At 43.4% G+C, this 13886-nt stretch overlaps 1 protein-coding gene across 1 annotated transcript in view; it reads right to left on the bottom strand.

Moving 5' to 3' along the window:
* Positions 1-3962: 3962 nt before the first annotated feature.
* Positions 3963-13886, bottom strand: part of THEMIS (thymocyte selection associated) — a 103864-nt gene continuing 93940 nt past the window's right edge. Inside the window, exon 7 of the mRNA XM_054023487.1 lies at positions 3963-5895. Coding sequence (XP_053879462.1) covers positions 5876-5895 — 20 coding nt within the window. The 3' untranslated portion in view covers positions 3963-5875. The remainder of the gene's footprint in view (positions 5896-13886) is intronic.

The raw sequence follows: 13886 nt of genomic DNA, 5'->3' as shown, positions 1-13886 counted from the left end.
ATTACCTGGTTCATAGATCAGAGTAATTATACTTCAACAGATTTTGTGTATAATCTAAAAGTAATTACTATAGCTTCCAGCTGTTAAAATATTAAGCTAATTGTGTTCAAGAAAAGTTTGAAAACAAGATTTTGACCTTTTCTGTGTTTAAATTAGCTACATCCCCATGTAGTCTTTGGGAAAAACAAGAGCTGACAACACAAATGTCCAGACAAATCAACAAGGAGCATAACTACATATTGCAATTAGAATGTATTTGTAGAATACATTTAAAAAAAAACAGTCATTTCTTTACATACATTGATTACATTAATAATTTTTAAATGGCAATCAGCAATTTCAGCACTTTGAAAAACAAAGTTGAGTTGAACAATTCCTCTTTTTCAAAAAATAACTGTTGGGTGCTCACAAATTTGAACTGACAATAGTTAGGTCCCGATCCTGCAATGAGTTCTATATAGATAGATCCCTGCATCCATATTAAGGCCCACTGACTTACTTTGAAGAGGGTATACTTACTGGGTCAAATCTTTACTTCCTTTTTAGTCTGTGATTTCTCTGGTGAAATTCTCACTGAAGGCAAAGAGGTTTGCCTGAGTAAGGACTAGTCAGGCAGCCCTCAGAATTTGGCTCATTGTTATGCTTTTTGGGTTTAGCTTTCGACAGTATTTTCTGATTTTAGGTGTTCATGTTTGTGACAAAAGATGGCTTACTTTGACTATAAAGTTTAGTTTAAAAATGTATTTCCCTTAAAATATATATTTAAAACTGCCCGATTCCTGATCCATGGCATCCAGCAGGACAGAAGTCACAGTGGTTGTGGGAAATCTTTAACACTGTTTCTCAGCTCCCTCTGCAAACAATCCTCAACAGTGCAAAAAAAGAGCAAATATCACTTTTTTGGGTATATGCCGACTGATGAGAAGGAGGCGGGTTTGGGATGGGGTGAATGGAGCTTGTACAAGCTGTCCTCTGGAATCAGACTCATTTTCTGAAGAAAGAAAGAAAGAAAAGAAAGAAAGAAAGAAAGAAAGAAGCTACATTCAAATGTAGCTATTTTTCTTGCTAAATTAGACTGGAAAATAAAAATAGATGTGACATGATTACCATAACTGAAAGGAACAAGTAGCAAGATTTCACCTCTCCTAAGCAAACTAGGGAAAGGTGTTCTAAATGAAATTACAGTAAGGTGAGTGTACAACTGGTTAAAACACCACACTCATGGTAGTTATCAATCGTTTGCTGTCAAACTAGGAGGGTGTATCTACTGATCCCGTGCAGGGGTCCGTTCTGGATCCTCTACTAGTCAATATTTTCAATAATTACTTTGATAATGGAGTGGAGAGTATGTTTATAAAATTTATAGACACCAAGCTGGGAGGGGTTGCAAACACTTTGAGGACAGGATTAGAATTCAAAACGACCTTGATGAATTGGTCTGAAATCAACAAGGGGAAAGTCAATAAAGACAAGTGCAAAGAACTACACTTAGAAAGGAAAAATCAAATACACAATTATAAAATGGGGACTGACAGGGTGGTAGTACAGTTGAACAGAAGCTTGAAGGTATAGTGGATCACAAATTAAATATGAGGAGTCAACAATGTGATACAGTTGCAAAAAAAGGTGAATATCATTCTGGGGTGTATTAACAGGAGTGTTGAATAAACACAGGAGCTAATTGTCCCTTTCTAGTCAGCACTGGTGAGGCCTGAGGTGGAGTACTGTGTCCAATTCTGGGCACCACACTTTAGGAAAGAGCAACAGAAATGATAAAAGGTTTAGAAAACTTTAGCTATGAGGAAAGGTTAAAAAATTGGGCATGTTTAGTCTTGAGAAAAGAAGACTGAGGTGGGACCTTACAAAAGTCTTCAAACATGTTAAGAGCTGTTATAAAGAAGACTGTGATCAATTGCTCTCCATGTCTACTGAAGGAAAAACAAGAAGTAATTTTCTTAATCTGCGGCAAAGGAGATTTAGGTTAGATATTAGCAATTAGGAAGTCAGTTATTTAAATATAGTGTACTGCATAGAATCATCTCACTAACTCTTCCTAGAACCTTTAATCAGCCTTTGTGGGATTATGAGGGAATCACGTATGTTTATGTGAAAGGGAGGACACAAAAATTTGTTTCTCAAGACTTTCAAAAATAGCAAAGGCCAGTTCTATTGCTTATCTGAGGCTAAGCCTGAACTGGCAGCTGCAGACATTCCCACATCCAGGTGAACTCACAGGCATAAAGACAAACATGTGCGTTAGTCTTTGCAGGATCAGGGACTGAGTCACCATTTGGCCATATTCCACATATTGATTTAACTCTTTTCATCTTTCTTCATCAGAGGAAGTAAGGGCTACACAGGAAAGGGTATCCTGTGGAGACAGAGAGAGAAGATATGAAATCCAAGGGGGAAGAGCCAAATAGGCAAATCTATCACTGGAAAACACAAAAGTATTCCTGTAATGGGATGGTCACCCACTTTAAGGGCCAAGACGCATGGGGTCAACCAGCCCTATTGTTAGGCTGAACCCCTTTAAGAATGGGTGTTTGGGCCTGGTGGAGGGAAAGGGGTCAGGGGATTCCTGTAAAGGACTGAACAAGCTCTGCTGAAGGGATTGTTGTAGGACGGAGTTTGGCTCCTGTTCTGTGGCAGACCCTGGAAGTGAAGGGGGGTGGGGTAAAGAGAGAAACAAAGGGCTTCTGGGCACCTGCCTTGTCTTTGTGTTTGTTGATGAATTTTGTGTTTAAAGATTAAACACTGTTCAGGCCCTTCCTTCGGGGTAGACTCTTGGCATGGTGCTAGTCCTTCCTGAGCTTTGGGAGAGAGGCCAGCAGCCCAGCAATCCCCCCCCACACACACACACAAACAAACAAACAAACATTTCACCCCACTTCTAATCTTTGAAAGCAAACTTGGTTTCTCTTTGAAGACTGCAAGTATTTAACACCATGTCAGATACTTGCAAAGAGCGGCATCAAAGCAAAAATTTAAAATAGCACTTGGGCAGACATAAGAGGTAACTAAAGCATCAAATGCATTAAGTGGAGTGATAACAAGCATCAACAGCAGCACTCCTTGGCAAGAGTGTTGCAGATAAGGATTTGTCTGACACAAAGAAGGAGCACATTGTATTTAAACAAAAGGCTTTTTGGCGTTTAAAGAAGAATGCTGGGAGAAAGGTTTTTCTTATCTTCTCCAAGCACAAAGGCACAACATATGGAAAATGTGCATGTTGATTATCCACATGGAAATGCTGTCTCACTAGGGGCTTGTCCACACAATAACTCTATGTGCGGACACTCTTATTCCAAAATAAGGCTGTCCTGCCGCCCCTGTTTTGTTTAATGCACTTTCTGGGTTAAGCCAAACAGGACCAAGGCATTCCTATTCCTGAATAAAGGCATCTGCATGTAGAGTTATTCGGGAATGGCTGTTTCTGAATAACTCCATGTGCGGATAAGCCCTTAATGAGAGTGCAGTGGAAGGAAATGCTCATTAACAATAAATAAATTAAGCCTTTAAACTAGCATATATGTGTGAGGGATTATGCCAATCATTTACAAGGCAACTATTTTATTATTTAACGTCTGGCTGCCGCTTCCTGCAGCTTCCATTGTTCTGGGAAAGGCAAACCACGGCCACTTGGAGCTGCAGGGGCCATGCCTGCAGACGGTCAACCTAAACAAAATGTCTTGCGGCCCGCCAGCAGATTACCCTGATGGGCTGCGTGCCAAAGGCTGCCAACCCCTGTGCTATAGTAGGGCTAATACTACAGAGACTTCATTTTTACAAAAGAGACCACAGTATATATATTAGTGTGCTGTGAAATAAACCTACGATTGTCACAATAACAGCTTGATTCTATGATAAGTTGAGCATACACAACAGTTGAGGGTGCTCAACACCTCATAGGAGGCGCTTAGCAACTTACAGGCTTGAGCTTTATTATATTCGTCCTTGTAGCTCCAAAAACACAGACCTCTGCCACTTGAGCTAAAGCAGAGTTTGGTAGTAATAGATCCCTTATCATTGCTAAACCACCTACTGAATGGAAACATCATACACACAATAACCTAGTAAAATACAGCATGAATTACATTTATTTATGCAGAAGACTGGGTTTGCCAATGTTACAAGCTGGACTGTTTTCACCTACTAAAAAGAGAAATATTGTTTTTTGTGCAATCTATTCAAAGAGGCATATCAATACATTCACAGGCCACATTACCCAATTAATCCTATGTATACAATATACAGACAAGGTGGGTGCATACATACAATAGACACACATACAAAACTATCCCTCATTAACTATTTATATGCCAAATCTTGCATAAAAACATGTGCATACAAAGTACTGTTTAGTAATTGGACTAATTTAGACAATGATTATAGTAAGGAAAAGGATTTACCCTAATTAAATTAATGTAAAACAGTGCAAAGAAATCCTAAATGAATTTACCATAGAGGTAACTAACTATTCCATGGATTTCCTATCAGCAATTCAGGGTATACTCTATATCGTAGGGATTTTTTCTTTAAAAATATTTACAGAGAAAAGATGTAGGCATTTTTGGTGCTTCGTTGCTTTGTAATATGAGAGTACAGAATGTACGTTTCCCATATCAGCACTGCTCATATATTCACAGCTAGATTTAAAAGCATCCTCATCTAAATAAGCAGAAATACCCACCATAATTGCTATTTCCACAATACTAAGGAGGATAGTGGTAGGGCACCAATGAACGTACCTCAGATGGCGTCAGGTAGGTTTTGCATCCAGGAAACCCTTCACCTCTCATGGAACTGTCTAACCACTTATTTTTCATTTTTCAAAAATATTTTTAAAAGGGAAAACATTTTAAAGCAATTTTTTTAAAAATATGAAGAATCTGCTATGCTCTTTAACAGGTGGAGCGTTAATCAAGACCTAATGGCTCCTGTTTGGCACAGCCCATTGAAAGGTTGTGTGAAGATGCACTGACTCAGTTGTGGTTGGGTGTGGATAGGAGAGCAATTTGCTACATAACTTTTTAAAAGTGCAGTATGCTCCCTCCTCACAATGCACAGGGAGGATGGAGACATGACTCCACCTGCTCTCATCCCTCCCCATGCTTCCTTGTTCTCTTTTCTGCAAATTACTCCCGGACTGAGCAACTCGCTCTTCCTGAACAAAGAGGCTATGATTCTTAGTGGCTCCTACTCAAACCCCACAAGATCAGCCCTTCCTATCCCCAGTATGGATACAATCTACTCTGATTTACTTTGTGCCAGGTTCAGCCACCCTTAATCCCACTGGGTAGTATTTTACTCTGTGAGCAGCTGCATTGATTTCAGTGGGATTACTTATGAAGCAAAGGTACTACTTGCACAGTAAGATACTACACAGCACCAGAAAGGGTGGCTGAATCTGACTCTTGGTAATTTTGAGTACGCCATACCTGAAACTCAACCTGGAGCATTTGCAATTGTTTAATTAAATAAGGAATTACTTTAGCCTCTCTTCCCAAAACATTTGTAATTATAGGACACTTTAGAATAAGGAATTGGCCTGGAGCAAGTGCCCTACAGTGGCCTAGGAAATCAATGGGTGTTTTGGGTGCACTGAGAAGGCAAAACTGGATGCTAATTGGCATAATTATATGAATTTGTGAATACATATTTACAAAGGGAACCATTAGCGTGCATGACTTTTTATTTATGATTGTGAAAGTAGTTCGTTTCTCAGGGGCTTGGTGTAGTTGAATTGCAACCTTGGATGCATGAGACAGAAGGAAGACGGTGTTTCTTTCATGCTTCATCTGTGATTGTAGTTGTGGATGATCCAATTACATAATATATGCAATTTTTCAGTCATTTCGGGTTAATTTCAGTATTATTCCATTTTAGAGGTTTCTGAAAACAAACAAAAAAGAAAATGAATGGCTGAAATTGAAACAGAAGTCTTTTATATTGGTTTTAAAATGATGCAGTGAATGAATATGTGGATGCATGAGTGCTGTGCTGTGTGAACAGTTGTGTGTAATGAAGAGTTAGCAAACAACAGTAACTGAATGATATTTAGCTTAAAACAGATGGGGAGCAGATCAGTCACTGAGGAGACAAAACCCTGTAGCTTCTACTGAACTAAGAAAAATGCAAACTCAGCTCTTGCAGAAAGGAAACTACAAACAGTGTGGGGTGGTGATTAAAGCAAAGGAGTGGGAGTCAACAGACCTTGGGTGAAATCTTGGCTCTGTTGAAGTCAATGACAAAACCCTGGTTGATTTCAACAGGGCCAGGATTTCACCATCCCCTGCTCTGCCACTGACCAGTTGCATGATGTGAGTCACTTCACCTCTTTGTTCATCTGTTTTTATTTTCCAGACTTGACCCCATTACTATGGTATCTGAGTGTCCCACTGTCATGTTCCAGGGTGCAATCCAGACCAGTGAGGGGTTGTGTCACCTGTCCTATAAACTGGGGTGCCTCACAATGCTTTGCTGTTTGTAGCTCCCATCCTGGGCTGCTCAGGACTAGCCTACCAGCATGCAGGTCACGCCCTGAGTGATTGTGTGCCAGACAGCCTTGGTTCAACAGTTCTGACCCCAGCAGCCTATCTACAGCCCCACTCAAGCTTCCACCAGCCTTGGTTACTACTTGCAGGGTGACACCAACACACTCCCAGTTCCAGAATTTCCCCAAACTGCATGTTTTGTACTGTCCAACCCCCTCCTGGATAGTTCAGAGAAATTATATGATTTGTTTTTTCCTCTAAAAACACAAAGGTACATCACAGCTTAACTTAACTGGGGTGAACACACCATTTCCTTTAAACACAGCACTGAGTTGGTTTATGGTAAAAATGAAATACATTTATTGACAAAATATACATAGGATTAAGTGAGTTCACATATAAGGAATGAAGATAGAAAGAGTTACAAGTAAAACAAACCAAAATATGTTTCTAAAATTCTAAAACTTAACCTGGCAAGATACAGGCTTTGTTCAAGCTGGTTTTTCTCACCACGTATTCTTTTTTGCAAACATGGCTAACTTTCCCACAGTCAGGACCTTCCAGAAAAGTACAAGGCTTCCCTTGTCATTGTAGGTGCAAGATCTTTACCTTAGCAAGTTTCTCACCTATATTCAGTTCCAGAAACTTCAACCCCCCCCTTGGTTGAAGGAGACCCATCTTTCTCAGCTTGCAAGTGTTCTGTTTCCTCATGTCTGTCTTGTGATGGATGCCAAATATGGCTTCTGCCTTTGCTTTTATCTTTCAAAGTTCAATGAACTTGTTTCAAGAGGCAGGATGACCTCATGCTGTTCTTTCCTTCCTGTGGGCTTCCCATCCCCCTGTATGTAAATGGAGCTTCCATTGTTTTGATTCCACCACGCTTAATTGACATAGAAAACAGGTATATAGCTGTTTCCCCTCCGGTCTGGGTGGGAAATGTTCCTTCCGTTGTTTGGACACACATTTTAAAATGTGTGAGTATTCAGAATTCTTCCAATAGTATTGATATATACTTTTTACAATGATATTAATCGCTGGTTCAAGCATCCCCTGGACCCCTGTCACCTTTATAGACTGGTAAACCTTTTATATGGATTCTTCTGAAAAATAAAACCCAGACCAAGCTTCTCTCTCCTGCTGGGTGTATACACCATTCTGTTTTCTCCCACACTTGTTAATCTAAGGTTTACCTCCATCCCTTGTTAGCTTCATGGTCTGTTTACTGCTTATTTGTAAATTGAGGTGAACACATTCCTTTGTTTAACATAGACCTGTTTAACAACTCCCTCCTGACATACCTGCTTTACACACTCTTTAGTTATAATTCCAGCATAGATTTATAACTCTTAATACCCACTATGTACATATATTACACAATAATATTAATGATCAGTGAGTTATTAGTTTTCAAATAATACCTCACAAGGCATATTTTGTTCAAAGATTATTACATCAGTGTGTAGGGTGGGAATACCGTGGTGCATAGTGTCACACCACAATCTTTAATACATATGTCCTCACAACACCCCTGAAATAGGACTACACTATCATTGTCATAGAATCATAGAATATTAGGGTTGGAAAAGACCTCAGGAGGTCATCTAGTCCAATCCCCTGCTCAAAGCAGGACCAACCCCAACTAAATCATCCCAGCCAGGGCTTTGTCAAGCTGGGCCTTAAAAACCTCTAAGGATGGAGATTCCACCACCTCCCTAGGTAACTCATTCCAGTACTTCACGACCCTCCTGGTAAAATAGTGTTTCCTAATATCCAACCTAGACCTCCCCCACTGCAACTTGAGACCATTGCTTCCTTTCTGTCATCTGCCACCACTGAGAACAGCCTAGATCCATCCTCTTTGGAACCCCCACTTCAGGTAGTTGAAGGCTGCTATCAAATCCCCCCTCACTCTTCTCTTCTGCAGACTAAATAACCCCAGTTCCCTCAGCCGCTCCTCGTAAATCATGTGCCCCAGCCCCCTAATCATTTTTGTTGCCCTCCTCTGGACTCTCTCCAATTTTTCCACATCCCTTCTGTAGTGGGGAGGACCAAAACTGGATGCAATACTCCAGGTGTGGCCTCACCAGTGCCGAATAAAGGGGAATAATCACTTCCCTCGATCTGCTGGCAATGCTCCTACTAATGCAGCCCAATATGCCATTAGCCTTCTTGGCAACAGGGGCACACTTCTCATCCACTGTAATCCCCAGGTCCTTTTCTGCAGAACTGCTGTTTAGCCAGTCGGTCCCCAGCCTATAGTGGTGCATGGGATTCTTCCATCCTAAGTGCAGGACTCTGCACTTGTCCTTGTTGAACCTCATCAGATTTCTTTTGGCCCAATCCTCCAATTTGTCTAGGTCACTCTGGACCCTATTTCTACCCTCCAGCATATCTACCTCTCCCCACAGCTTAGTGTCAGCCGTGAACTTGCTGAGGGTACAATTCATCCCATCATCCAGATCATTAATAAAGGTGTTGAAGAAAACCGGCTCCAGGGCCGAACCCTGGGGCACTCTGCTTGATACCAGCTGCCAACTAAACATCGAGCCATTGATCCCTACCCGTTGAGCCCGACAATCTAGCCAGCTTTCTATCCACCTTATAGTCCATTCATCCAATCCATACTTTTTTAACTTGCTGGCAAGAATACTTGAATACAAGAATACTGTGGGAGACCGTATCAAAAGCTTTGCTAAAGTCAAAATATATCACGCCCCCTGCTTTCCCCATATCCACAGAGCCAGTTATCTCATCATAGAAGGCAATCAGGTTGGTCAGGCATGACTTGCCCTTGGTGAATCCACGTTGACTGTTCCTGATCACCTTCCTCTCCTCCAAGTGCTTCAAAATAGATTCCGGGAGGACCTGCTCCATGATTTTGCCAGGGACTGAAGTGAGGCTGACTGGCCTGTAGTTCCCTGGGTTCTCTTTCTTTCCTTTATTAAATATAGGCACTATATTTGCCTTTTTCCAGTCGCCTGGGACCTCCCCCGATCTCCATGAATTTTCAAAGATAATGGCCAGTGGCTCTGCAATCACATCAGCCAACCCCCTCAGCACCCTGGCATGCATTAGATCTGGACCCATCTGCACATCCAGCTTTGCTAAATAGTCCTCAATCTGTTCTTTCACCACTGAGGGCTGTTCATCTCCTCCACATACTGTGTTGCCCACTGCAGCAGTGTGGGAGCTGACCTTGTCTGTGAAGACCGACGCAAAAAAAGCATTGAGTACTTCTCCTTTTTCCACATCATCTGTCACTATGTTTCCTCCCCCATTCATTAAGGGTCCCACACTTTCCCTGACCACCTTCTGGTTGCTAACATACCTGTAGAAACCCTTCTTGTTACCATTCATATCCCTTGCTAGCTGCAAGTCCAATTGTGCTTTGACCTTCCTGATTAAACCACTACTTGCTCTAACAATGTTTTTATACTCCTCCCTAGTCATCTGTCCAAATTTTCACTTCTTATAAGCTTCCTTTTTGAGTTTAAGCTCACCGAAGATTTCACTGTTAAGCTAAGCTGGTCGCCTGCCATATTTGCTATTCTTTCTGCACTTCGGGATAGTTTGTTCCTGCACCCTCAATAAAGCTTCTTTAAAATACAGCCAGCTCTCCTGGACTCCTTTCCCCCTCATGTTATTCTCCCAGGGGATCCTGCCCATCAGTTCCCTGAGGGAGTCAAAGTCTGCTTTTCTGAAGTCCAGGGTCTGTATTCTGCTGCTCTCCTTTCTTCCTTGTGTCAGGATCCTGAACTCGATCATCTCATGGTCACTGCCTCCCAGGTTGCCACCCACTTCTACTTCCCCTACCAATTCTTCCCTGTTTGTAAGCAGCAGATGAGGAATTGAGAGAGAGAAGTAAAGCAACATGCCAAGTTCACACAGGAAGCCTGTGGCAGACCAGAGAACTGAACTTGCATCTCCCAACTCCTATGCAAGTACCCCTATCACTACCTGTTCATTTTTTCCTCCTACATTCACCATTCATTATTCTCTCATTTAAAAGCTTCAGTTGTCCCATCAGAGAGCAGGGAAAATACCAAATGGAAAAAGTTTCCAAACTTGGATGACTAACACTAGGCACCTAAATCCATACGTAAGAATCTAAATGAAAGTGATGGGATTTTTCAAAGATGCTAGGAACCCACAACTCCCAATGACTTAAGCAGGAGTTCTGAATGCCTAAATATTGATTTAGATGCCTGAGTTTAAGGTACCTGAGTTTGAAAATTTTGGCCTTTATCATCTGGTCCAGGTTCAGTGAAGCAACAAAATAAATAGTTAATTTCGCTTTGTGTAAGAACAAAAGAATATGAAAGCCCAGAGAAAATCTATCAACATTAGTACAAAAGATAGAAAAGCAGTGTGGTTTAGTAAACAGTGCAGTAGCCTGGGAATGACAAGACCTGGGTTCTGTTCCCAGATCTACCAGCAACCTTGAGCAAGTATCTTTGCCTCCATTTCCCCTTTCACTCTTTATTTTGTCTGTTTGGATTGTAAGCTCTGTGGTGCAAGGACTGGTTCTTACTGTGTGCTGGTATAGTGCGTGGTACAATGGAGCTTTGATCTTGGTTGGAGTATCTATACATGACTAAATAACTGATTATAAACATTGATTTAAAATCCGTTCTTTGAGGGTTGAAGCTCAGATAAGGGTTAAATTATGGGGTTTTGCTTTTATTTTTAATATCTTAAAACATTTTCTAACAATTTTGTTATAATGTAATTTGCACCAATGAATTTCAGTCTGATTGTTTGTATATGTTTGAACAATTGAAAGGAAGTATTTAATGAATGGTATAAATTAATGGGAAGCAGGCCTGTGGTGTAACCAATATGATAGATAATTAAATCTTTGGCAGAGATGCAGGAGACCATTGATTCTTGTAAATCTTTTCCTCTTAAAAAGCTTATAAGAGATGTTCTCAATAAGGCCAAAGCAACAAATTCATCTATATTTTGAATGGCCCATTGACCTGATTTTATGAGACTTTTTCAAAAGCAGCCTCTTAAGCTGTCCCCGCTGGTGCACCAAAAGTCTTCCAGGTTTGTTTTTGTACTCACCAAAGCTTGGATTTACATGCACAAATCGAATCCACGTTTCCCAATGCACACACAAATGTGCACACAGAGAATCTTGGCAGAAATTTTTAATATAAACCTTAAATGGAGGATTTCTGAATGTCAGAAGGAGACCAAAAGATTGGAAGAAAATCAACATGTCCTTTGGCTATCTAATGATCTTAGAGTGGGTGGTTGCTCCTTCAACCGCTGAATAAGATCATTTATGGGACTGTTTCATAATCCAAGACTCCGATAGCAATCTCCCCAGAGACAGCAAAGGTCTTTTCTTGCATGTTTTGCTAGAGCCTTTAAACAAAAGGAGTAATAAAGTGCAGCCTTTTCTCTGTTGACAGGGAGTTTAAAGGGCAGGTGGATAAAGGCTTGAAGGATCTGACACCTCAACAGTAAATGGCATAATTAGAGGGTGAGCCCTCAGGCAGATGTTGTCTCTTGAAGCTGCATTCTGCCTGGTTACCTATGGGTAAGAAGTCAAATGGAAATGTTTTCTTTTCCAGTGTAACCCTTGTTTACAGTGTCCAGTTAGGCACTGTCTACGTGACAGTACAACCCTGTTAGCCAGGATCATTACTGACCCTGTTCTTGCTAGCTGGGCACTAATTCCCTGGCTAGTGTAGACTACGATGTTGTCCTCAGTCTCTCCCTCTTCCTTCTGACAGCTGCTTGTTTTTCCCCCACCCTTCTGGGCATGATCTGCTGTGGCTGCTGGGCATGCATAGGGTTACCATATTTCAATCCTGCAAAAAGAGGACACTCCACGGGGCCCCGGCCCCGCCCCAACTCCCCCTGGCCCCGCCCCAACTCCGCCCCTTCCCCAAAGTCTCCGCCCCCAGGGTGACCAGAAGCGGGGGGGAAACGGCGGCAGAGGGAGGCCCGGGAGATGCGGGGGAGTACAGGGCCCGGGTGAGTGAGTCCGGCCTGGCCCTGAGTGCAGGCAGGACTCGGGCGGTACCTGGAGGGACAGTAGGGGGGCGGCCCGTGGGGCCAGGCAGCAGCTGTTCGTTCTCCCCACCTGGGCAGCCGGACTTGGGAGCAGCCGCTGCTGCAGCTCCCTCCCCCCGCGGCAGTGGAAGTGGCCAAGCATGTGGTGCTCAGCGGCTGCGGCTCTGGCGCCCGGGCCCAAACCGCCCTAGCCTGGGCCTGCTGCGGGGACCCAGCAGCGCGCACGCTGCGCCCAGCCCCTGGCCAGTCGCGTCTGGGCTGGATTCCCAGCTGGTGCAGTCCCGTGGGCGGCCCCGGGGCGGAGGCATCGGCAGCCCCGTTAGTTCCCCTGCGGGACCCGAGCGGGACGGGGGGGCTGGGGCCTGCTGCCCCCACTCCGGGGCCACCCACAGGATTGCACCAGCTGGGTCCCCGCAGCAGGCCCGGGCTCAGGGGGTTCACGCCCCGGGCGCCAGAGCTGCAGCTGCCGAGCGCCACATGCTTGGCTGCTTTCCCCCGCGGCAGTGGGAGCTGCAGCAGTGGCTGCTCCCGAGTCCGGCTGCCCAGGTGGGGAGAACGAACAGCCGCCGCCTGGCCCCGGAAAGTTGGAGCCCGGGGAGGAGGCAGTCCCATGCCTCCCTATTTTCCTGGACATGTCCTGCTTTTTGTCAATTCCTCCCGGACGGGGATTTGAGGACCAAAAAGCAGGACATGTCCGGGAAAATCCAGACATATGATAACCCTAGGCATGCAGCAGACTCCAATCTCTGTGCTCTTGCTGCTTCCTGGCTCTCCTCTCATGTTCCATGAACATTTCTTTCTTGGCATAGGCACAGGGGAGGTGGGAAGAAGCATGAATTTAAGCCAGCTGCCCCCATCTGAATTAGAAATGCCTCATCTCAGTTAGTGGTCTTTTGATGAGAGGAAAGAGAAGCAGGCTGCAGAACCCCTGCTGCTGGTCCCCCTGGAGGCATTGCCGCAATGAAGTTTGGAGATGGAAGAGAACATGATCTGTTGCTACAGGCCCCACAATGCCTGCATAGAGGGAGAAGAGGATTTGCTTCTGTGAACACTGGCCACAAGCGTAGGGAGGGGAAGACAAGGATCCACATGTGCTGCCTGCAAAGGACTGGAAACCACTCTTGAGACATGGGAATTGATACAAGCTGCAACATACAAACATCAGCTATGGGGAGGAGTAGAATATCTACTAGTGCATCCCGTTCACCTCCCCAGACATGCTGCAGTGGGAGAAATTTCACTACCTAGGACCCTCATTGAAAATTAGTCTTTGGATCCTGCACTGAGTTAAGAGGGGGATTTGGCAGGAAGAGAGATTAAGAGGAAAACCTAGAGAGGGAAAAATCAGGAGTTGTTATCAGA

Source organism: Malaclemys terrapin, chromosome 3 (assembly GCF_027887155.1).
Source record: "Malaclemys terrapin pileata isolate rMalTer1 chromosome 3, rMalTer1.hap1, whole genome shotgun sequence".
In the NCBI taxonomy this organism is placed as follows: domain Eukaryota; kingdom Metazoa; phylum Chordata; order Testudines; family Emydidae; genus Malaclemys; species Malaclemys terrapin.
The sequence above is the reverse complement of the archived record's forward strand: the minus strand, read 5'-3'. Positions and strand labels throughout refer to the sequence as shown.